This window comes from Paroedura picta, chromosome 12, assembly GCF_049243985.1.
Source record: "Paroedura picta isolate Pp20150507F chromosome 12, Ppicta_v3.0, whole genome shotgun sequence".
Lineage (NCBI taxonomy): Eukaryota > Metazoa > Chordata > Lepidosauria > Squamata > Gekkonidae > Paroedura > Paroedura picta.
In genome coordinates this window covers 22,572,278-22,597,071 of record NC_135380.1, presented here as the reverse complement: position 1 = coordinate 22,597,071, position 24,794 = coordinate 22,572,278, and the positions used below count along the sequence as shown (strand labels likewise).

Here is a 24,794-nt window from a genome sequence, read left to right as displayed (position 1 = left end):
TGGCTCGGACTAGCAGAAGGAGGAATGGGGGATATGGGTGGAGGTGTGAAACCACGTTTGAGCACACAAATCTTGGTCTGTGCCCCAAATCAGCATCAAAACAGGGCCAAGGCAGGTTTTAAGTTGTCTTTTTAAGACATCAATAACATTATAAAATAGTATAAAACCAGTGTAGCTTTAACAGAGCCAGTGTGGTATAGCTATCAGAGGGCTGGACTGCGACTGTAGAGACCCAGTTTCAAGTCAACCTGGAACTCAGAGGGTGACCTTGGGCCAGTCATTCTTGCTCAGCTAAACCTATTGCCAAGGAGTCATTCGGCAATTACACTAGATCGCTGGTACTCAGAGGCTTGGGAGTCACATATGACTCTTCGATGTGACACTTGTGGCTCTCCTGAGCACTGTTCCCATGACAGGGCACCTGCCCCATATTTCAGAAAAGTAAGCAAGGCCCTTGCCTGGTGGGGTTTGCAGCTGGCAAGTGGTTCTCACCTTGAAATAGCTGCTGGGGAGGAAGGGGGGAGCTACAAGCCACCTTGAGAGACAGGTCTCATAATAGGGATGGAATAACCGGCCTTGTGGCTGATGGCCGCTAGCTCCAGAGGGAGCACAACTGCAGAACAAGATAACACAGTCAGTGCAGTCATCCCTTCGCCCCAGGGAATTCTGGGTAATTTAGTTTGGCTCTGTGCTGAGCACTCTCACAGCAACCACACCCAAGCTACAGTTCCCAGGATCCAATGAGGGCAGCCTTACGGCAGTTGATAGGGTATGAAATTAACACAAGTTTGCAAGGCAGGGAGGCTGTCATTATGAGATGCAAGCTGCTGCTTTTGGCCACAGGAAGATTCTTGCCGTCTTTATCCATGTAGGACAGACAGGGGGAATTGATGGGGCTTCCCGTTTTTATAAAGTGCTCTTTTGCATGGCAGACTTGCATGAAAAAGGCGTAAGCTGTGAGCCTCTCTTTCTGTCCTTGGAAAACAGGCTTGGCGACTGGGCCGTGGAGAGCACCTTCATCTCCAGTCTGTCGGATCTGCCCACGGGAGTGTCAAGCCCGCCGTTGCTGCGGCAAGCGGTGCCCTACAAAATGCGGGGCCGGGAGCGGGAGAGGCCGGAGCACATGCGGATCGACTCGTCGGAGGAGAGGGAGAGCCCAGCGCCGTACAGGGATTGGGGGCTCCAGCCCGGGAGACGGCAGGGACTAGCCAAGTGGCTGGATGAAGCCGACAGCGGCTTCTTTGGGCAGACGCAGGTAGGAGGGCGCAAAGCTACTTCACAGCCACCTGCTTCCTCCCACAGTAGCACAGGTACAAAGCAGGGGGCTTGTTGTTATGCAAAAGCATCATTAAGAGTCTTGGGCTATGGGGATATGCAGACCAGTGTCGACCTTGAGATTCTGCACATGTGCAGAAAAAGCATCGGATGTGATATTGGCAGGGCATGTTCTTCAGCCTCCTGAGAAACTCTTTGTTCATTAAAAAAAACACCAAGTATCTAACCTTTATGGATGGGAACATGTGCTTAAAAGTGTGTGGCCTAGCGCCATGACTTTCCTTTTAAACGAAATTGACATATTGCTAAATCACCAGGATAAAGCCATGCCAGGAGTGCCCTGAAGCAGTGGTCCCCAACCTGCGGGCCGTGGCCCAGTGCCGGGCCGCGAAGGCCATGGTGCCGAGCCGCGGCTCCCTCTCCCCGCGCCGCAGTAAAAAACTTCCCAGGCCGCAAGCTTGCGGCCAGGGAAGCTTCTTACTGCGGGAGGGCGGGGAGAGGGAATCAGGGCCGGCCGCGCCCATGTGGGGCACGGCCCGATGTGGGGCACGGCCCCGATGCCCTGCCGGTCCCCAACCTCAGAAAGGTTGGGGACCACTGCCCTGAAGCATGTGACTGAGTTGATTCTAGTGGAATAGCAGACTTAGTACAGGGGGCACAGGAATTCACTGAGTTTGCCTTGTAAGATTTGGAAATCCGGTTCATATCATTCTCCTTCTTCCAAGTCCCCAAGGCCACCTTTTCCCAGCTGCACCACCAGAGGGCTTTAAAAAATCTATGCTTTCACTATAGCAGAATGCTATTCTAATTATCTATTGACACAATCTGCTAGCTCCTCTGAATTCCCAGGGCGTTTTTTCTTAAGGTCGCTTACATGCATGATGTTTGCCCAGCCTTGGACGCTAGCTTGCCAGCTTGCTGTCGTGGTTAAGAGCGGCGGCCTCTAATCTGGAGAACCGGATTTGATTTCCCACTCCTCTTCCACATGCAACCAGCTGAGTGACCTTGGGCCAGTCACAGTTCTCTCAGAGCTCTCTCAGCCCCACCCACCTCACAGGGTGTCTGTTGCAGGGACAGGAAAGGAAGGCAATTGTAAACCGCTTTGAGACTCCTTCAGATAGTCAAAAGCAGGGTATAAAAACCAACTCTTCTTATGTTGGGAAGTAAGTCCCCCCCCCCCCACTCACACACTTTCCTATAGCACCACTGTACTTTTATACACCTCCTCGCTTTCCCCGTCTTTCCTGCAGTCCTTCTCAAATCTGCTTTGCTGCAGAGTTTTGAGAAAGATCCCCATAAAGCCTAAGTTGGAACCATGTGAACAGAAAAGTCTGGACCTTCCTCGTTTTGTCCACATCAGCACTATTCTCCCTGGCTGTGGATCTTCAAGGTCTCAAGCCGAGGTGTTTCGTATCACCAACTGGCTGGTCCTTTTTTCTTTTTTACTGGAGCAGCTAAGCACTGAATCGGGGACCTTCTGCTTCCAAAGCAGATCTGGAAAAACTGACTGGAGGAAACAGTGAAGAGTCAATCATGTGGCCCTGGTCTGGATTCCCCCTCCTTGGCAGCTGCTGTTATCTTGACTCCAGCACGCACAATCAGGGGGAACCTTGGTGTGAATTCCCTGCGCCAGGGTTTGCTTGGCTTTCAGTGTTCTTTACAAAGAATCCTGGGAGGTAGGAAAATATTATGGTGCAGGGGAGTGGCTATTATGAAAGAAGTCTGCAGAAGAGCAGGAGTCCAGCAGGACAGGCCCCTCTGCCCCACCAAGGCAGTATTTGCTTGCAAGTAGAATGACGCTATCCTTGGCACCTGCATCTTGCTGAGTCCACGTCTAGAGAGGAGGGGTAGGCCTGCCGTAGCCCCAGAGTCTGGTCCTATGCAGCCTCTATTTATATCCTGCCTGGCTAGCCTCTTCACTTGCTTCCTAATTGGGTAGCACCTAGTTCTCCCCCAGAGTCAGGCATGGAGGGACCAGAAATAGAGCTGCCTGGGATGCCAGAGGGTGGTGGGTAGCTGTGCCGGACTTAGGCAGACAAGCCTTCTGTTTGCCTGTTCAAGCAGAGCTAGGCAAGGCAAGGCCATTTGCTGTTCAGAACCACGAATTGTCGGGAGAGCTAGAGGAGGTTGTACGCCTTTGTAGGCCTTCCTCCGGCCCTCCGCAAGAGTCTCTGTCCATTCTTTCAGGGGCATGAGGGGCCTTGCCAGGGTCGGAGCTGAACTCTCAGTGACTTTGATGAGGCTTTTCTGCTGTCCCCTCCTAGCTGGGGCGGGGTAGGGGGCAGGGAGATTGGCTGAGCGCCTCCAAGCAGCTGGTCTTGAGCCCGGCTAAAATTACAGCCACCACTCTCATCGTCTCCCTCCCTGGTTCCCAGTCAGGAAACTCTTCCTGTCATCAGCCCTGGGCAGTGCCCCACTGCTATGAGGAAAGGCAGGTTGTAGGCTGGGGCTCGATCAGGTGGGGGCAGCCAGAACTGGCCCCCTAGCCCCCCGGGATCATGTGGGGCTTCCTGACCCAGCTGCTCATCAGCTTGGTCCTGCTGGGCTTCTTCTTGGTCAGCTGCCAGAACCTTCTGCATATCGCCCATGGCTCTGTCCGTTTTGTGCTGAAGCACATCCACCAAGAGTTGGACAAGGAGTTGGGCGAGAGTGAGGGTCTCAGCGACGATGAGGAGGCTGTCTCCAGCCGAGTGGTGCGCCGACGGGTCATCATCCAGGTACCCACCGGGTCTCCAGGGCACAGCTCTCCAAAAGCCCTCCTAGGGTTAGCTGCAAGGGTATCTGGTGGATGCTCCCTTCCTCGAGGAGGCTGTGCAAGGCTTAGCTGGCTGCAGAGCAAAGGGGGCTGTCAAGGCCCTGGTAGGGCAGGGAGAGCTCAGGACACTCTATGGGGCAGGATATTGCAGAATCATAGGGCGGTGGGAATTGCACTGTTTGGGGGCAGAGACGTCAGCATCATGGGCTTTTTGACGCTCAAGTCTTTGGGCTTGCCAGTCTTTGCTGACCTCCAACTTGGTCCTTCAGGGTAACGAAGCATTGGATATTCCAGGGGAACAAGTGACCGAGGAACAGTTCACCGATGAACAAGGCAACATCGTCACAAAGAAGGTGAGTGCCTTGCAGGGGTGGTCTGTAAAAGCCTTGAATACTGTTGCCCAATAGCCTGGCACAGCTGGCCCTTGGCTTAGGAATGGGATGGAGTCACATACAGATGTGGTCCTCATTCCTCCAGAACCTTTTTCCTTGACGTAGTTTCACCTGTTTGTAAAATAATTAGGAGCCTGCTGATTTCTCACATCTCCTTAAGAGTGATGTGCCTGGCGTCCATATTATGCTCATAGCAAGGTCAGACTGATCCACCTTGTGGTGGATTGGGGGTTTGAGCCCAGAGGCACCTTGGAGACCAACAAAATTTTATTCAAGGTATAAGCTTTTGCGTGCAAGCACACTTTTGTTATGTTTTGTAACGGAGCTGGGATTTAAACGGGTCTCCCCTGTCCTATACAATGTCCTAACCACAACAAAATTCAATTCCGATAGCACCTTTAAGACCCACAGTGATTGCTATAGGAATCAAATTTTGTGCTGCTGCTTCAGACCAACACGGCTACGCACTCGAAACATTCTAACCCAGGGGTAGTCAAACTGCAGCTCTCCAGATGTTCATGGACTCCAATTCCCAGGAGCCCCTGCCAGCAAATGCTGGAATGCAAATGCTGGCAGGGGCTCCTGGGAATTGGAGTCCATGGACATCTGGAGGGCCGCAGTTTGACTACCCCTGTTCTAACCGTTCCACGAAATCAGTTCTCTGGAATTAATCTCTGTCGAAGCAACTTTTGCTGCGGACAGATATTCTGAGGACTTCTGGAGTGGGACAGATGGCTCCATGGAGGAGAAGGCTGGTTGTGCTGAATAGCACCCAGCTGACCCCTGTGTTGTGATTCTGTGGCCATCCATGGAGGCAGCACTTTGGGTCATTCAGCAGAACAGTTTGCATATCCTGGGAAGGGGGCCCTGCACCTTGATAGCTGGGAGAAGTGTGTGATGGAGCATCGGGATGATCTGGGAGCCAGGCTGTGTTGTGGTGCCAGTCATCCCAAAGAGGCTTGTACAGAGCTTTTTGGGGTCTTTGTGGCCCTGTCTGGCCTGATGCAGATGGGGGAGGTCTGGATAGTTCTGGAGCCCTGGATAGTGATCCAAGATGAAGTCCCAGAATCATCCTGCTCCCCCACTGGGGCCAAGCAAGGGCCAGGCTTCACCCAGTGTGAAGAGGGCAGGAGCCATTGCTGTTGCAGGAAGCCAGCAGTTCAAGCTCCAGACTGGACAGGTGGGAAGGCCAGACCTGCTTTTTTTCTTTCCTCCTCTCCTTGGGTAGGCTGCAGGCCTAGGGCAGCTGCCCCTGTTGCTCATTGGCTACAACTCTGGATTCAGATAAGTCGGTCTTCCACTCTGACTCTTAATGGTAGCCAGAGTCAAAACCCTTATGCAGCTCTCATGGGTAGACCAGCTTCTGTCCCGGCTCAAATTCTGTAGTCAGCTACACTGATCTCTATGCTCGGCTGAAGGAATTGGCAAAAGGGTGATAAAGGGGAGAGGAGGTAAGCTGGCACTGCAGTGGGTTAGAGGCGGAGTGCAACACCTCCCACAAGGTGGAAAAGCCAGCAGAGTTGTGCTAGAATTAGGAGCAGGGCCAACACCAAGGATGCTAGGAGAGGAGGCAGGTATGACCCTGGAATGGTTTTTTAAAAGATCAAGAGCTCAAGCTTGTTGGAGCCGCAGACTAGGGCAAAGGCTTGGAAGAAAGTTTTTTGAAGAAGAGACGAGAAGCCATACCACCTGGCGACTCCAAGAAGGATGTCAGAGCTTAGGGCACAAACAGGAACAATGGACAGAGTCATTCAAAAGGCCAGGAGATTTGGGGGGCTGCCTTTAATTTCTACCCACCTGTTTCAGATTATCCGGAAGGTGGTGCGGAGGCTGGACACCGACAGTATGGACGATGGGCGGCAACACGAAGAGGTGATTATTCAGGGCTCCCTGCAGAAATCTCTAAAACTGGAAGCTGAGACTGATTGCTTCCTGAAACATGGCATTGGGCAGTGGGAGAGTGCAGGCAGCAAGGTATACAAGCCCCATTGGGCCCTAGGGCTCCAGCTGCATCCCCCCTGTCTTCCGTTTCCTGCTCCACCCCCACCTCCCTCCCGCCACGGTGCAGCCCCTTCTCCCCTCTCCCCATTTCAGACTTCTTACTGCTGCACTGTCACTGGCCTTCTGACTTCCTTCTCCTTGTGTCTCTCTGTCTGTCTGTCCGTCTGCCCGCCCCGTGGGTTTGTCCGTGACCGTGTCCCGCTTTGCTGTTTCTTGCCGCTGTTACCCAGGAGGAGGCTCAAGGGAGTGTCTCGAGATCGGAGCTGCTCGGGGGCAGGATGGGGGCTCACATAGTGAAACGGGCCAGCCTGAAAAGAGGGAAGCAGTGACACCCCTCCCCCCCTCGAGTGGCTCTTTGGAGGTAAACACCCCTTCGTTCTTACTAGTGGCTGGGCAGGGAGGGGTGAGGGGAAGTGCTGGTATCACCTGTGAGTTTCCCTCCTGGATGCAGCCTTGGAATGCTGTTTGTAGCCCCCTCCCAACCAAAAGGCCTTCCCAGGTTTCTTCGTCCATTCTTGTTACTGTGGGCCTGGGACTGAAATGTTTGGCACGCCACTGGTCCTGCTGAAGCACCACGGAGCCAGTTAATTGGTCATGTAAGTGAAAAGGTGCCTCCATTAAGTGGACAATGTATTTTAAAAACAAGGCTTTGGAGGAAATTAGAAGTGAAAAGCAGCGTTTTCACAAGAGCCGGTTTTGCTTCTCTCCCACCCAAGAGGGAAAGCCTCTTCCGAGATGGTGTTTGCGGTAAGACTCGTGCATCATCTGAAACCACCAAGTATCCTTTCCCCTCTTTAGAACTGTTATTTTCATTTGCTTTGAGATTTGTGCAGAGAGCCTTAATTAAAGGACTGAAATCCGCACACCTTAACTCTAGTGCCGCAAGGCCGGGGAAGGGTCATTCTGTACCCAGGGCATCCCGATTACGTGTCAGTCTCTTGAAGCTCCGGTTGCAGGTCCCTAAGGACAGCGTCCTCCAAGTGCTCCACAGATGACTTTTCGCCTGCATTCACTGGAGATGTTGTTTTATTCCCCCCTCCCAATTTTATTTTTCCACCCCCCGTTTCTCTGCCTGAATTGCTGTTATATCCACATGTTCTGATTGTCACGTCTAGATCAATAAGTCATGCAGAGATGCAATATCCAGCCTCAGTGGGGCACAGATAAAGTGGGAATGATTGTTTGATCTAGTCAGGCAGAAGTACTGAGGCAAGCCCAGTCAGTTTTCTCTTTTAGTCTTTGGGATCTCAAGGGCTTTTGGTTTATTATTTAACTAGGGACCAAGCCCGTTGCATTCAGGAATACAACGGGTGCTAGATTGGGGGGGGGGGGGTGTATGGTGTGTGGAAGAACTCTGTGGATGGCCTCTCCTTCCCCTCAGGACCTAGAAAGGCTGCAGGTTGGAGGCCGCCAGGGAAGGGAACTCGCTGGCAGGGGCAGCTCTCACGCAGCAGAGATCTGCAGCCTCCGAGCCTCTGAGGGAAGTGGAAGGAGAAGGGAGTGGTCAGGGGTGGGGGACGGAAGGCGGTTGGCTGGCTGCTGGACAGACAGGCAAGCCAGTTGGAGTTGAAGGCACGCAGGGGCGGGATAGCTGCCCTGAGTGGGTGTTGTGATGAGTGGCACTTAAGCCATGAGACACGCTCCTCCTTCCAAGGCCTCTCCAGAAATATATTATGTGGAACAGATTTCTTGTGGCAAACCATTTGGGAATCCTGGGGGAAGAATGCAGAGGCCTGGAGGCCTGTGCTCTGTGCTGCTTCCTGATCTCGCTTCTGCTGTGTGTGCTACATATCGGACCAGATTACGTGGGGCAGGCTGCCATCTCTCCTTCTCCTGTGTTCAAGAGGGAGAGGCCTGGCCTGTTCAAGAACGGGGAATTGAGGGGGGAGGAGTAAAAGAGCAACTGATACATCTGCAAGGAGTTATGTCTAGAGCTAGGAGGAGGGGGGAAGCGCCATGCACTAAAACCTATGAACCTAAGAACCATGCTGGATCAAACTCATGATTCACTTAGTCTGCCACGCAGTTTCCTTTATGGCCCAGATCAACACCACACGGATAAGCCCACTAGTAGGGCAAAAAGGCAACATTCCCATCTGCTGTTGCTCCTACAAGTGGGTATTACCAGCCTGTGAGCAGGGTGGCTCCATTTAACCTTCATATCTGGTAGACCTGCTCTTCATTAATATGCTTAAGTCTCTCTCTTAGCCAGTAGGCATCGTTGTATCTTGTGGCAGAAAACCCCAGGGATGGCCATGAGCGTGTGAAACTGTCTTAACGCCGTCATCCCATTGGTCAGTTTAGCCCAGTATTGTCTACTCTCACTGGCTGCAACTTTGCAGGGTCAAGAAAGATCTTTCCCACTTTCTGCCATCTGATGTCCTATAACTGGAGAGACCAGGTACTGCTGTAGCACTGAACTATCAGTTTCCCTCCCCTCTCAAACCTGGAGCAAGTGGTAGTACAGGCACCAAGAGAGCATTGAGGGGAGATGTAATGTAAGCACAGGAGGCCTGTGAGTTTGTCTTCCTCTTTGGAGCCAAAACTGCTTCCTGGGAAGGACTTACATTTAGGCATTGCTCAGAAAGGAAGTTCCTTTGCAGCTGTAAAGTCGCTATTCAGGTGTCTCCAGCCTGGGAGGCAGCTCTGGTGTTATGGACTCTCAGGCGTATGTAGAATCTGTTCTCACTGATCAGGCCCTGGGACACTGTGGCTTTGCCCTGGGACACTGTGGCTACAAAAGAGGCACCTGTGCACTCCTGGTGGTTAGCTCTGAACACCACAAAAGACTTTTCTTTCTCCAGGGCAACTGGTTTGACCACAGTGTGACATGGGATGCTGGACTAGATGGGCCGTTTGGTATTCTGTTCTGTCTTGGGCTGTCAAAGTTCATCTAAGGCTGGCCTCCTGGGCCTTTAGTCACCACAACAGTTGACAGTGAGTGTGCCTTTCTCCCACTATGATGGGAGAAGCTGCAGCAGCAAAATGTCCCCCTTTTGAACAATTGAAGACCTGGGCATTGAGTTGAAACCTGGTGAGCCACAAAAGCTTCCTGCTCCCTTGAATCAGTTGCCTTGGCAGGGTTTGAAGCCCAGGAATGCGGCTCCTTTGATTACCGCAACACTGTGAGAGGGATGCAGCCTGAGTTGACCAGAGTTGAGGGAGGGGGGGCTCAGCGCCTGAGTCTTCAGTGGCTTCACAGTGGGCTGGATCTCAGCAGAGGAGTCTGTGCATGGCTTGCATAACTACAATGAGAGAAGAGAAGCCAGGTCAGCAGGACTGCTCCGTTCCTGCAGCTATTGCAGGGACAGGCCTGCTTGTTCTGTTTGGGAGCTGGCAGTAGCTGCCCTGCGCTTGTTTGAAATTTGTGTTTGTGTGTTTGTGTCGTTGTTAGTCTGTGTTGCTGTCTCAGTTGTTTCTTCCTTTCCCAACAGATCCCAAAGACTGAATGCTTGAAACCAGGGGCAGTCAACCTGTGGTCCTCCAGATGTTCATAGACTACAATTCCCATTCTCATGGGAATTGTAGTCCATGGACATCTGGAGGACCCCAGGCTGACTACCCCTGCTTGAAACTTCCCTTGGGGAGGCCTAAATAATGCTGGGCTTTGCCTGTATGCTGCCTTTGCACTGGAGGAAGGGTGCATGGGGAGAAGTGCCTCCACTTGTCCTGTGAGATCTTTCAGTGCTGTTGCCAACATTTCTGCCCCATATTTACGGAGCAGGAGGTCTGCCCCATATAGCTCTGGCAGGATCTAGATTACCGCTGGGATCTGGATTTTCCACTACCTCCTTTATCTCATCCTTCTTCCCAAGAGATCAGAGATTATCTGGCAGTGTCCTCTCAACAGCCGTGTGAGGTGGGATAGGCTGTGAGAAGAGCCACTGGCTTGTGGGGCTTCAGAGCTTAATAGGGGTTTGACCCCAATGTCTCCCTGATTCAAAGACAACACTGTCTGCTATGCAGACGCTGGCACGGAGGGAGGTGAGATTTTATAAGAGAGTGTGAACATCCAGGAGATGCCATTAAGCTAGGGATATGCTTTGCCTACTGTTTTGGACCAGGGTTCTGTGGTGCCGGTAGTCAGGGAGCTTGAAGGCTTTACCAGCTGGAAAAAGATGTAACATGACCCAGAGCACCAGTGGTGGAGCTGAGAAAGTGTGCTTCAAATGTTAGTCCATCCCTGAGGATGCTCGAGGTCAGGGGTGGCCAAACTGCGGCTCTTCAGATGTTCATGGATTACAATTACCATGAGCCCCTGCCATTGTTGCCCAATCTAGGGAGCCTGCTGGCAGGGGGCTCATGGTCATTGTAGTCTACGGGCCTCCAGAGAGTCACAGTTCGGCCATCTGTGCACTAAGCGGTCTCTGTTTCTCCATCTCAAATTTCATTTTTCAAATGTTTTGGCAAAAGATAAGCGCAAATAATGGTGTCTCAAGAATGCTACATAGCCTGCGCTTATGAAAAATGAGACACACTTTCCAAATCGCAAGAGGGCCACTGTAACAGCTCATTGTAAGAAGAACATTGACTGGGACTGACTTGAAGGAGGGATTGGCAGGTGAACAAGGGTGGCAAATTCTGGAGGAGGCAATAAGAACAGACAGAAGATCTGTAATCTGGCCTCTAGAAATCCATCCCAGCCCCTGATTGCTTTCTGTCAGTATTAACCTTGCACACAAAACTGTTCTTTATTTTAAGATTATAATCCCGGCAGTTCTGGTTATTCTTTATGACCTGTGCAGGCGCAGTGTGGGTCCTGTTCTGACACAAAGCATCCTCTGGAACAGGGGTAGTCAAACTGCGGCCCTCCAGATGTCCATGGACTACAATTCCCAGGAGCCCCCTGCCAGCATTCGCTGGCAGGGGGCTCCTGGGAATTGTAATCCATGGACATCTGGAGGGCCGCAGTTTGACTACCCCTGCTCTGGCAGCTTCTAGTGCTAAGCTCAATGCTTTGTGGTACCAGTCCCGTCTGTCTCAAGCAGCAGAGCGTTACACCACATGCCAGTGGTGCAGCGCACGGCTGTCTCTCACATTCATCTAAACCTCTCTGGTGTCCCTAGAAATCTCCCAGTCGTGTTGGTCAAAGCTCGACTATCCAGTTTTGTGTGTAGCTAAATTTGGTGACAACCTAAGAACATGCAAAATCTATGTATAAGAAATGTGGCTGATCCTGCTGAAAAGATTTGTGCTCTCGAAACTCCTCCAAATTTTTGTCTGAACTGTCCAGTTTGCCCCAGATTCCACTTTTGGTGAAACTTGGCAACACATCTAGCTAAATCCCTTGGCATGTATTGTAGAAATAGTTGGTGCTGCCTGGCACTTCTTCACCGAAGGCCACATTACTTTATACTCATTTAGCTATCATGTCCCCCCCCCCTTGAAGACCACTAGGGATTATAATTTGATGAGAGTGCTGGAATTTCTACCCTCACCCCCCACACCCCCACACCCCCCCGTCTTACAGAACTACAGTTCCCAGAGCTCCCTGGGAAGAAGAAATTGTGATTAAATTAGCATAGGACCATGGCATAGATTTATAGCATACTCTCCAGTCTAGGGCTGCCAGCTCTGGGTTGGGAAATACCGGGAGCCTTTGGGGGTGGAGCCAGGAGTGGGTGGGATTAGGGGTGGGAAGGGGCCTCAGCGGAGTATAATGCTATGGATCCCACCCTCCAAAGCAGCCACTTTCTCCAGGGATACTGATCTCTGTCGCCTGTAGATGAGCTGTAAAACGGGGGGGGGGGGGGGGGATCCCTACCCTGGTCCAGGACCCAAGCACTGTGCTGCAGTGCAGATCTTTTTTGTGGCCCTAACCCAATCTTCTCTGTCTTTCCACCAGGGCTTCACCTCGACACCAACCCACTGACTTCCGACCCCCCCTTGTGCCCTCCACACGGCCAGGCGAGTGGAGCCGCAAGCTCACCAGTGCAGAGCTGGCTGCCCATGATGCTTTAGGTTAATGGCATGATTTCCGTAGGAGACATAACTTTACTGTCCTATTCGCATGACCGACTGACTGCAGACGCATGAGCTACAGTTCTTCCTCCTGACTCAAAAGCCTGGACCAGGAAACCCAGGAGGGGGGGGGGAAACGCAATTGTGTGCGAGGAGTCCTTTCCAAAGCCCCTCCTCGACGTGATGCCTCGGCCTCCTGGGAAAGGAGCAAGCTGGACAGAGCTCATCGGCCATCCCACCCACCCCTGCTCAGCTCTCCCGCTGGCTCTGTGCTCGGTTATGCTGCGTCCACCTGCGGTGCCCGAGCGTTTCCAGTGAGGGGCATCCGTTGAAGGTCTTCAGGCCCAGGAGGCAGGAAGCCGCCGAGGGCCACCCAGGACCCCCCTCCTCCCTGTGCTCACCTGGTTCGGATGGAAAGCGTAACCTGGACAGTTGCTCAACCTTGTGTATATGATATGAACAGATACCTACTATGCAAACACAATTAGGGACGTTCGGCAGGATTGCATTGGCTCGGCTCCCCGCTCACCTCCACAGGCCACCAGCAGCTTGTGAAACAGAGGCGGGAAGAGCTAGGAGTTATTGGAAGCGGTCTCCCAGGCTCACCTCTCACTCTCACACACACACACACAAACACACACAGGGTGGTGACTGGAGGGGGTGGAAGACGAGAGGGGGAGAAGCAAGGGCTCTGCCAACCCCTACGCGTGTGCCAGGCACTCTCGCGTTCGATCCCTCGGGCTGCTGCTTGCAATTTGGCCCAGGGCTGGAAGAGTGAAGCTGCCTGCTTGCGCCAACACCCAGCTCCACCCAGCACAATCTGTCGCTCAGGAGAGGTGCAGAGTTCCGTTGCCACCTGACCTGCGCTTCTGCACCAAGGGGAACTCCAAAGGGTTTCCCCCACACTCAGCACAGACATGGCATCTGCCAGTTTTTCTTGGACCACTCCTAGCTGGGGAATAACTGAATCCCCAACCCACCCCCAACTTTCATGATAAGTAGTGGCCAACGGGGTACGTGGTGCTGCTCTCTGCTTGTTTATTCCCCCACCAGAGGACAAGCCACCGCAGCTGGGACTTGCTGACCCATTCCCATCTCTCCGTGCTTGGGGAATCCGGCCTTCCCCAGTCCCTTTCCCAGCTGAATCGGAATCCTGGGAAAGCTGCGTCGAGCAATATCTGGGTCCTTTCTGGTGGCAGCTCTTCCAGGCATGTTCCAGAGATGGCCACTGCGCCAGGCAGGCTGGGGCAGGGGAGGGATATGGACTGGTTGCCACGTGCCAACCTTCTGCAACCAACCTTGGACCTAGAAGAGATGTGAAGCGGCCCCTGCTTACTGAGAGATGCACAACTTCTTCAGCTCTTGTCTCTGGGAACTTGCCAAGGCACCCTCACCTAGGAGGGAAGGGCTTCCTGCTGTTAATATTCCACATGCAGATGCTGCCAAGTGGGTGGGGTAGTGGGGGCATCCAAGCCTGCATGCCTCTGCCCCCGGGTGGAGGAGGAAGGCAAGGGGGATGGCAGCAAGAGCCACCCAGAGGGTGCCAGGCATCTCCCCAGAGAGAAGAGTTGCCCCAACAGGACACGCGGGGTACAGAGCATCCAACCCCTTGTCCCCCCACCCCCATGACACATAACCTGTGCAACCTCCCCCCACCCCTCCCCTCCAAATTGCTGACACAGCATTGCCATAGAATCTTAGCGTGGGCTCCCCCCCACCCATGCTTTGGCCTCCTGTAGTGCGTAGGAATCTGAGCTGTGAACTGCGCCCACTCACCTGCCTGCTGGGCGCCGCTTTGCCCGCTGATCGCTAGTAGGAGCTGTAGGGGAGGGTGATGCCTAGAGAATGCTGCCGTCTGCACTCTAGATGCTTTTTAGAAGTTTTGAAATTACTTTTAGTTCCTTTTTTATTGTTATGAAAAGACGAGCCTTTTGGCTCCTCCTTATTCTTCCCCACCCTCCCTCTCCATCCCTCACCCTGATGTATAGACCATCCTCCTTTGTCCACCAGCTACCAGAGTCCAAATTAATAAATAAATCCACACCAACCAATACAGGCTCTGCTGCTGCTTCTTCTTGACTGGCTTCCTGATGTTGCTTGGCTAATCATGGGGTCAAAGCTAAGTTTGGGTACTTTCAAGGGCCAGTTACTGGGGTCGCAAGTGAGGTATCAGATCACAGGATGGGCCTGAAGAAAAATAGGGAAGTTAACAATTTATTCCCTTTGTTGGATAAATTTAACGAAAGGGGCGGGGATGAAGGGAACATACATCACCAACGTTGGTTGCTTCCAAAGAGGTGCCTGAATTGTGTGTCCGTGTGAATGGCATGTGCAAGTATAACTTACTAAGCCATAGCTGGGCGACAGGGTCACTTTTTAAAAGTACTTTCCAATGTACAAAGTAGAGCACTACTATATCAGTCTGTCCCCTCTGGAGGAGCTACTTTTGCATATGCCAGGAATTATTGGTGTGGAAACACATCTACCGGCACCGTCACAGAAACGGAAGTGAATACAGACATGATGCCCGTCACTCCTACCCCCCTGACAGGAGGCCAGAAAACGAATTCCGCAGAAGATGGGCAGCAGCAGTGGCACAAGTGGATTTCAGTGCCAGGCCTGGGCAGCCACTGCTGCACCCCTTCATCCTTCAGCCATCCCAGCCTCCGCCCAAAGAAGGCAGCCGTGGGGCCAGTGGTGGCCCCTGTCAGGGTGGCCACCAGTAAGGGCTGGCAGTGACATCGGATGTTACAAGTTATGTGTTTCCACATAATATGCAACAATCTGATTCTCTCCGGGTTTGTTTTTTTTTAGCAGTGTATACTGCTTTTTTTTTTTTAGCAGTGTATACTGGGGAGCACAGTCCACCTCCTGCAATCTCAGGAGAGCTGGCTCTTTGATGTTTTCTGTCTTGTATAGTTGATCCAGTAGACTCAATGCTCCAGTGTTAGGGGAATCTCCCTAGAAGTGCATTTTAGCCACCCTGAACCCTTCTGGGGAGCAGTAGAGTAAAATAATAAATAACATTTCTGTGGAGGTGAATGTTGCATTCTCCAGTCAGTCGTACATGATAAAACTTACAGTATGAATTGCCCTAAGGATATTCCAATAGCTGTCAAAACTGCTATTGCTGGTTTTGTGTAGAATTACCCAAACTACATCTGTGCTGCTCAGCAAGTAAGGGAGAGAGGGAGGGAGCTGAGCTGGTCAGAGGGACCACAAAATTAGCATTATGTCCTGTGACCTTGGGAGATTTCAAAGTCCCTAGTATGCCTCGGCTAAGGTGGCAAATCTACCAATTCATGCGTCTCTGAGGAAATTGCTGTTAAGGAGACCTTCTACCCAGGCACTTCTGCGTCATGTCACAGTTTCCAAAACTACTTTTAAAATAAAAAATGGAGACATATGAAAACCCCATGATATATAATTTTAATCTCAAACATACAAGATATTTGTCAGGAGATCAAACTGACACGTCTCTGAAAAATATTTCCTGACTATATCACAAATCCACCACTTGCTTTCCACTGAAACAAGCCACACGTGCAAGAAAACAAAGTGGCCGAGCTCTGGGGCAGTAGGGTAGCCTAAACCCAGTAGGTGGAGAATTGCGGCTTAGAATATTGTTTTGCATTTTTTAAAAAGCCTATTGCAGCAAATAGAAAACCAGGTTGGCAGGGAAAAAATCCCCCTCTCTTTTTGTTTGCTGAGCTGACTTTCCATCTCAAATCTCTGCCACTTCATTCCCACACGTGTAAAACAGACCTCTCTGTGTGCATTTCTGTCTTCTCTCCTTCGTACACAGTTATAATATCTTCACAGCTGCCTCAAGTGCTTGCAAAGTACAAGCCAGCCACAGAATTAGCAGGGGGCACCGCAAGAAATGCTCAATCTTCCCTAGAACGGACTGCATTCCCATTCAGTCCTGGTGGGCTGTGCCGTCCCCAGGTTAGATTTGTCTTTTTCCCACAGTGCAGCTTTTAAAGACTGCCAGCCATATTCTGCACCCGCAGTTCTCTCCCAAAGTCCTTCTGTTCGTCCCCTGCAAAGCTGGCTGTGTGTATCGCTCTCGCTTCCCCACTTCTATACATGCAATGCATGCACACCCCTCCCACTCTAATCCATCACACACCCAAGGCGCAGGCAGGCTCTGCCTCTCCCTCCCCCCTCTCCAGCAGCTTATCCAAGCGTTAAGGTTCTGGTGTTGACCGTCGATCTCTCAAAGGGTAATTTGTTTAGAAACAGCCAATCTAGGTCCTGCCCTTGGCCAGACCAATGAGAGCTGGGGGACCCAGCACATCAGCCAATTGCAGCCCAGTATTCTAATAAGCCCCATCTTTTATCAGAAGAAAGGTAGCTTCTCTTGAAGTTAAACTTGGTGGCCAGTCAGTCTTGGTTTCAGAATCTCTGGACTCATGGGGGCCCGCAAGCCAGACATCCGATGGGCTTGAGCGACAATTACCTAGGGGATCAGCACAGCCCCGGGGTACCGGCTACCCAGGCACTGGCAAAGGTGCTGCCAGGCAAGACAACCCCCTTGAGTCTTGGAAGAATGGTGCCGTCTCCGTGCCGTGCACCCCTGGAAGTCTAGAGACGGTGTGGTTAGCCACCCATTCTCACCTAGACCTGTTTCCCAGCAAGCAGAAAAACCATGGACTCAAACCTACAGGGGACCTTCCTTCTCAACAACCCTTCTCTTCCCCCTTTCCCAGAGGTGAAAGCCCCCATGTGCCAGTATTCTGTGCAAAACTCCTTCTACAAGCTCAGTCCGCCGGGACTCAGCACCCAGCTGGCGGCCGGCACCCCTCACGGCATCAGCGATATCCTAAGCAGACCCGTCGCGCCACCAAACAGCGGCCTCCTCTCTGGGTACTCCCACGTCAGCGGATTCAATGGACTGGGCACCCAAAGTATCTACTACGGGTCCCAAGTGGGGAACTTCTCCAAAGCAGGGAATGAATACTCCGCCCGGGGCAGGAGCTACTGGGCAGACACAGGACAGGAGTGGCACGGAGGTCGGCCATGTGGCAACCGTAAGTAACCAACTAGGCATGGGGGGGGGCATGGTTAGGGGGAAAGCAGGCTGCCCATCAAACCGAATTCTTTTTGTAGGGTAGCCTTAAGCTTCTGGGGAGTAAGGTGCAAATATCGAGGCATCATTGGAGCCATGGTTTGGCCCCGGACCCTCTATCCAGTGCCGAGACTTGTCGTAGGATATGTAAAGAAACTGTGATATTTATTGCCCCGTAATGTACATGGTGCTTTTCAGAGTATGAGCTTACGCTGTGAATTGCAACAGAATGAGTTCAGGAGAGTGGAAACAGAGTGAGTGGAGGGGAAGAAACAGGAAAACAAAACAAGCAGGTGAAGGTAGGTTTTGCCTCAATTGAGGATGGGGACTAGGGGGTGTCACATTCCGGCTTTGGTAGAAGCAGTGGGTTTTCTGGGGAGGGATCTGAAGAGAGGTGGAAACCTCAAAGTTAATCTGGTGATATTTTTATCCTGCCCTCCGTGGCCCTAATGACAGAACTCCTGCTCCGAGGAGTTGGCAACCTAGCAGTGTGATCCTAAAACGAGTTACACCCTTCCGAGCCCATTCCGTCTTTAGAGGGGTGTCACTCCGTCCAGGATTACATCATCGTTTTCTTAGCAGGGGGAGAGAAGACAAAAGCAGCAGGGGAGAGCAACGAGAGACAAGGAGGGAAGAAACCATGTGCTCTCAAGCATGTGCAGAGTTACTGCCCGTCTTGGGTAACCAGGGATAGGTGACGCATTTCTGGGATTGAGGCAAGTCACCCAAACCGGAAGGCTTGGTCCTCAAACACCCAGGAGCTCCAGTATGTCTCTCCTTTTTTATAAATTGGCCACTATTCCCTCCCCCCCCCCCCCCCGTGAATTTGGCTTCCTAGCATGATACTGAGGAATCTACCTGCTTGCCCCCGGGGAGGCCAGGGAGTTCTCAGCCCTGCCTCTCTGCTCCTTTCCCCCCAGTGACGGGAGGGGCTCCCGGGGTGAAGTAAAGTTTGCTGTCAGCTGCCACAAAAGCAGTGCTTGGAATGACGGACGGCGCCAGGTAGCCGAGGGCTGCTGATACGGGGCCCAATAAAAGAACTGGGCAAGAGGGAACAGCCACCAAGGGTGAGGCGGGCACAGAGGCAGGGGGGAGAGAGGGCCCTGGGCCACACAGTCCCTAAGAAGGCCAATCTCACCCTTCCTCCTCCAGTTCTCCTCCCCGTGTTAGAATCACACCACTAGGACTTTATCGGCACGGCCTGCATTTCTGCTCTCTGGATATCACCAGGTCGGGAAATGTCCTTTCCCAGGGCCAGGGGGCTGCATTACCACCGTTCTCCCCTGACCCTGTTCCTGTGCCTTTCCCAAGAACCTGACCCCCCCCCCCTTCCCAAATAAAGTCAGTAAGTGGGACTGTCATTGAGGGGAAAGTGATAGGGCGGCTGTGGCCTGATCACAGTCAGTATTACTGGGAAAAGGCACAGGAAGAGCACCTCCCTCCCCCAACAGGGTTTCTGGGCCACCCCAAATGTGACAGAGCAGCTCCATTGGCTTGGCCGTCTATAACGGAAGGGGGAAGGGGATGTGGCTGTGGTTTTGGCACGAAAGGAGGCATGTTGTCAAGTAGAGCAGAAGTCTTTGTGGCTTACCTTTCTGTGGTCCGTCACCTGCACCAGAGGAGAAGCCCCTGGGGAGATGGAGGAGGAGGAAGCCCTTGAGGCTCTGGAAGGAGTCAGAGTGTTGTCCCATCTGGCTTCCACTGACAGCCGCTCTCCTTATCTGCAGTGCTGTTTTGACCATGCCAGGGACTGAACCTGGGGCCATCTGCATGCAACGTAGGCACTCTGCCACAGGTGCCACTGCCCTTCCTAAAAAGGCACCGAATGAATTCATTGTCGGAAGTGAGACTCAGACTGCCGGCCTCTCTGCTCAGTCTCTTAGCCCCAACCTCTTATCCTACCAGCTGATAACGATGCTGGCATCCTGGCACGGGGAGGCCAAATGGTCCCCAAGTATTTCCCCCGTCTATGAGGCCAGATGCATCTGCTGCCACTGTATCTATTGTGGACCTTTGAGTCTTGGAGGTGATGTAGCGGCTTCCATTGGCTGAAACCAGCTGCTGGGAGTGGGGTTATGGGAGCCATGGTTTCCCACCTCCCTCACCCACAGTTGGGTCCTCTCTTCTCCCATGGTCTTTCCCGTCCAGATCCTGCTCTAATGTTCTCAGTGCACGGAGAAATTAAGCAGGCGGACGGTTTTCCCCTTAACATTGACTGAGGGCCTGGAAAAGCTTTGTTTGCAAAGTTTCTGTGTGTCAAAAAGCAATAAAGTCAGGGGGAAATAGCAAGTAAGCGTCAGTGGAGAGGAACAAAATGAGTTGCGGGTTCATCCTCCTCACGACGGGAATGTCCACAGAAGGTGCTTTTCTGTGGCTTCAAAGCACAGGACTGATGTAACGCTGAATGGCCAAGCTCCCATTAGGGCTGGCACAATTGTGTGGCCTTTCCCTTCCCGGTTTGTCTAGACATGGTTTAGGGGTCATCATTGTGCACGAAGGGTCTGTCTTGTTGGCCCTGCGACATGGTACCAGACCTTCAAATTTGTGCAATGGACTGAAGCCATGGAAAGTGAGCTCCCCCCCCCCCCGGTTAGGTCACTAATGGTTGTCAGTGTCCAGGCATGGATCAGGAGGTCTCTAAAAGCATCCCCTCTATCTGAATATTACACTTGGTGTGTGTCTCCCACAGTCAACATGTAGTGTGAGTGACAGTCATGTAGCTGTTTTGGCTTCGAGGCATGTGTTCCTAGATGTGAAGGATGCACATCTGTCGTACATACTTTGTGGGGGGTTGGCAGCAAACCCTGGCCTTACACACCAATGTTATTACGGGGAGCCACCAGAGACCTCCCAAACGACAGATGTGACGGTAAACCTGTTCCTTGCCAGGAACACTTCAGACTGCAAGAATCAAGTGGCCCCACGTTTAAATATCCTTTTGCATAATCAACTCTCTGCACTTGGAAGACTAGCAGGGGTGGACTGACCCTTTAACTCACGGGGAAAGTTCCTGGTGGGCAGCTGCTCTTGAGAGCCATTGGCTGCTGATGAGATCAAGGCCTAAAAGACAGGTGTGAGTTTGTGAAGTTTCTTAAAAGCATCTCTCCAGTTCAGGAGCTAACTGTTGGGGGGCGGGGTAGCTGATGGAGGGGCAAGTTACCATCATATCTGTTGGTAGGTATATGGGAGAACTACACAGCCTTTGGATCCCTGCTAAGAAATGCAGCTCTCTGCCTGCCGGGTGCCAGTCAGTGACCACGCTTCCCCTCTCCCTCTGCGCAGCCACCGGGCACATGGGGGACGGCCTCCACAAGAAGAAGCACACGCGGCCGACCTTCACAGGCCACCAGATCTTTGCACTGGAGAAAACCTTTGAGCAGACCAAATACTTGGCTGGGCCTGAGCGGGCACGACTGGCATATTCCCTGGGCATGAGTGAATCCCAGGTGAAGGTGAGTCTCCAGCACCCAGGCACAAGACCCTAGCTGCCTCCCTGGCCTGGGCATTGTGTAGGGGAAGTCAGGGGATCGGGAGCTGTAGCCAGGGCCTGTCTGAAGATCTGTAGGTCGGGTACATGAGACCCTCGGGCCAATGCCACCTTTAAAGGTTGTTAGCTGTGGGTTGGGAACTACCTGGAGATCCTGGGGGTGGAGCCTGGAGTGGGTGAGGTTTGGGAAAGACATAGACCACAGCAGGGTATCATGCAATACAGTCCACCCTCCAAAGCGGTGGGGCCCATTCTGCACAGGTTGGATAATGCACTTTCAATATGCTTTTGCAGCTGGATTTTCCTGTGCAGAACAGGAAAATCTGCTTCTAAAGTGCATTGGAAGTGCATTACCCAACGTGTGCAGAATGGGCCCAGCCCAGGAGCATTCCATGAGTGACCAGCTTGGGGCAGTGAGAGTTTGTGCCACACCTAGAGAGAAGCAAGAAGCCTCCCTGTGGCATTGGCAGAGGGCCCACTGCTTCCTGCTTCTCCAGTGCATCACTGCTGCTGGTCCCCCATTCAAAAGATGGGAGATCTGAGTTAAATTCTCCTGAGATTTAAAAAAAAAGTAAATAGATGCAATTGTGACCCTAGTTAATTCTAAACTCTTTCCCCTGCTGCCATTCCTATTTTAATTACCCTACCCCTCCCGTAGAACTGGAATTTCAGACCTTTGGGACTGCCTCTCCCAGCATGATCCTCCTTGCCTTTTCTGATCTTCATCCTGGCATTTATTGAAGGTCCCTGGTCCACGGACTGTCTGCCTTGCACCAACAAAAGCGAGGCCTTCTCAGTAGTGGCCCCTTTGCTGTGGAACCAGCTGCCTGGTGAGGTCCCTACAGGTTCCGCAGGGCAGGCAAGGTTGATCTTTTTCAGTCAGCCTTTGGGTAATTCTGATCCATCAGGCAGCTGGTATGCCGATCCTACCCTGTTTGATAGTGGATAGGTTTTAATGGGTATGGATTTTTAATTGGTTTATGTTTTTGAAAGCTTATTATATCTTTTGTATTGTTTTATCGGCTGTATTTTATAGGGTGTTAGCTGTGCCGAGTCCCGTTTGGGGGAGAGGGAGCGGGATATCGATCAAATAAAACAAATAAACGAAAACCTTTACCGGGTACCAGTTCTGCCAGGAAGAAAAGTGGGCACCCTGAACCAATTTGCACAGGGCATCCCTGACCACCCGCATCCCATCACCTCCTTCCCAGGTGTGGTTCCAGAACCGACGCACCAAGTGGAGGAAGAAGAGCGCCCTGGAGCCGTCCTCCTCCTCTCCCCGGACAGGGGCTGGACCAGGCGAGCGCTCCATCTCAGATGAGGACGATGAGTACAACAAGCCCCTGGACCCCGACTCGGATGATGAGAAGATCCGTCTCCTCTTGCGGAAACATCGGGCGGCCTTCTCCGTCGTAGGCCTCGGTTCTCACAGTGGCTGAGGGAGTCCTTGCTGGTAGGGGAGATGCCTGTCGCCCAAAGTGGGTGGAGGCTGGATCGGCAAGATGGACTTGAGGGATTCATGACGAGGGTTGGGGGGGAGGGCTGTAGCCCCTCCAGAGCCCGTCCCAAAAGGAGGAGAAGCCACAACTCCCAATTAGGGTTGTCAGCTCCCAGCTGGACTGCATGCAGGTCTGAGGGTGAAGACAGAGGGAGCATTTTAACAGTGGGCACAGCAGGTCTTTGGGGCATGGTGTGATCCTGGCCTCACTACCTGCCTCATATGTACACTCCAGCAAGTCCTCTGTCAGTCCCGCCACTCCTCATACTAAGGACAGGTTGTCCACCGTGTTTTAAATCAGCATTTATACCATATATATGTCATCCACCCTTCTCTTGATCACAAATAAAACTGCAAAACATTTTAGTACCAGTTGCAAAACTGTTCCTAATGGGTGGGAAGGTGTGTCGGTGATAGACTGAGTACTAGCCAATAGTACCCCCCGCAGCCAGCTTTCCCCGTTTCAGGGTGGACCAGGCTGACCGACCGAGCTCACCCTGGGTAAGAAAAGGCACATTTGTATGGTGGACACTTTAAAGGTCACACTGGATGTTATGCTTGCCTTCACTCTTAATTTGGGACAGGGCTTACAAAGGGCTGCACCCCAGCACCTGTCTTCAGTGCCACTCTGGATCCTGTGATACAGTCATAAAGAAGAAGCTCTGAATTGAGCTTAGTTCAGTCATAACTGAGTCATCATAGCCTAACTCACCCCAAGCCAGAGATACAGAGGTGATTGCAGTGACAATTTCAGATAAAAGGAACTGGCTACATTTAGACGCTGGAAGCTCTTTGGTGTTACGTCTGCATATGACACACCTTTTTCACATACACAGAGTGCCTACTGCTCTCCGCAACCCCTTTCAGATACAGGGTTACAGGTAGGTCAGGCATTCACCCCCAGCTTTTCTCTGTTAAAATATATAGGAAACCATGACCCTTTCACATCCCAGATGCCCTCTTACTCACAGAGACATCACCAGACAGCCCAGCCCCTCATTCAGATACTGCGTAGGGCTACCGAGGTTGGGGACCCAAACACGACCCGTTATCCATATCCTAACACAGAGAGAGGCCGAGATCATTGCTTGTGTGTATGTTTTTTTCCCCTGAGACAACCGACCCACAGGGTTAAATAAACAAGGAGTTAACTTTTATTTATGGTTTGTAGAGAGTACAAAGTTTCTTTTCAATTGAACTTTTGAACTGGTTTCCTAGTCCAGCATTTGGGATCCTTTGTTACAAACTGACCATTTTCAGTCAGCTTTCAGCTGTTCTTCAACACAGCTTCACTTGGCCATACTTGCCCTCAACTCCCTAACTCAGGGGTAGTCAAACTGCGGCCCTCCAGCTGTCCATGGACTACAATTCCCAGGAGCCCCTGCCAGCGAATGCTGACAGGGGCTTCTGGGAATTGTAGTCCATGGACAGCTGGAGGGCCGCAGTTTGACTACTCCTGCCCTAACTGCTCTCTTCAGTTCTCTTAACCTCTGTTTTCAGCTGTCTCCCTCACTAACCTTCCACCAGATCCCACTGGCTGCTCTTGAGGAGAAGTGGAAGCTAACCTGCCCATCACATGGCATGATAGACTTAAACAGCTTGAAAAGTTGTTCTGTCCTCCAAGGGAATTCTGGACACTCTAATTCTTTGATGGGGCTCCTGGTCACTAAATTCTCTTAGCACACTCACAAAACTACAATTGGCAGGATTCTCTGAAGAAAGTAAAGCTGATGTAAGTTCATGATGTAAGGTAAACATATCCCATTTCAGAAGCGGTCTGGCAGAGGGAATTGTGATTTCCGAGCCAAATTGCACACTACATTGGGATCCCTCACCAAATCCCACACTGTGCAATTTAGGTAAATAATAGCCAAGTCTGTTTTTGAATCCAAGGCTCAATCGATCCTCAGATGTGCAAACTGGGTTTGACAGAAAGCTTCCCAAACAAGGCAGTGGTCTGGTGCATGCCACCTGTGAGGGGAGAAGGGAGAGAATAAGCTGATAGTTTCTGGTGGAATCTGAATATAGCAGCTCAGGCTTATGTTTGTATTACCACCTTAGAAAGTTAGTAAAATATAGAAGTATCTGCAAAAGAGAAATAAATACATTATTTGAGATCGCCATTGGGACTACTTTCAGGCAAAGCTGCTTAGGAGGGGTTATTTTGTACTAGCTTCATCTTCCTTATTTATTTCCTCCTTGTTGTTCTCTGCTGGCTTAATTCAAGTATTCAGCACCCCTCCTCCTCCTCCTCCTCCTCCTCCTCCTCCTCCTCCTCCTCCTCCTCCTCCTCCTCCTCCTCCTTCTTCTTCTTCTTCTTCTTCTTCTTCTTCTTCTTCTTCTTCTTCTTCACA

The 24,794-nt window shown here is 51.9% G+C and overlaps 2 protein-coding genes across 8 annotated transcripts in view; both read left to right on the top strand.

Moving 5' to 3' along the window:
• ANK1 (ankyrin 1) overlaps positions 1-14,435 on the top strand; it is a 169,149-nt gene extending 154,714 nt beyond the window's left edge. For 4 of the 7 annotated variants that reach the window (XM_077306434.1, XM_077306435.1, XM_077306438.1 and 1 more), the window contains 5 exons: positions 988-1,255; positions 4,300-4,383; positions 6,229-6,294; positions 6,654-6,784; positions 12,269-14,435. In XM_077306434.1, the coding sequence (XP_077162549.1) occupies positions 988-1,255; positions 4,300-4,383; positions 6,229-6,294; positions 6,654-6,752 (517 nt within the window). In that variant the 3' untranslated portion in view covers positions 6,753-6,784; positions 12,269-14,435. The other 3 variants (XR_013225981.1, XM_077306436.1, XM_077306439.1) reach the window with 2 other exon arrangements.
• A 143-nt stretch (positions 14,436-14,578) lies between these two features.
• Positions 14,579-23,777, top strand: NKX6-3 (NK6 homeobox 3). Its single transcript, XM_077306440.1, has 3 exons — positions 14,579-17,417; positions 20,738-20,907; positions 22,154-23,777. Exons 1-3 carry the CDS (start codon positions 17,036-17,038, stop codon positions 22,379-22,381), a joined length of 780 nt encoding a protein of 259 aa, XP_077162555.1. The 5' UTR covers positions 14,579-17,035; the 3' UTR covers positions 22,382-23,777.
• Positions 23,778-24,794: the final 1,017 nt, after the last annotated feature.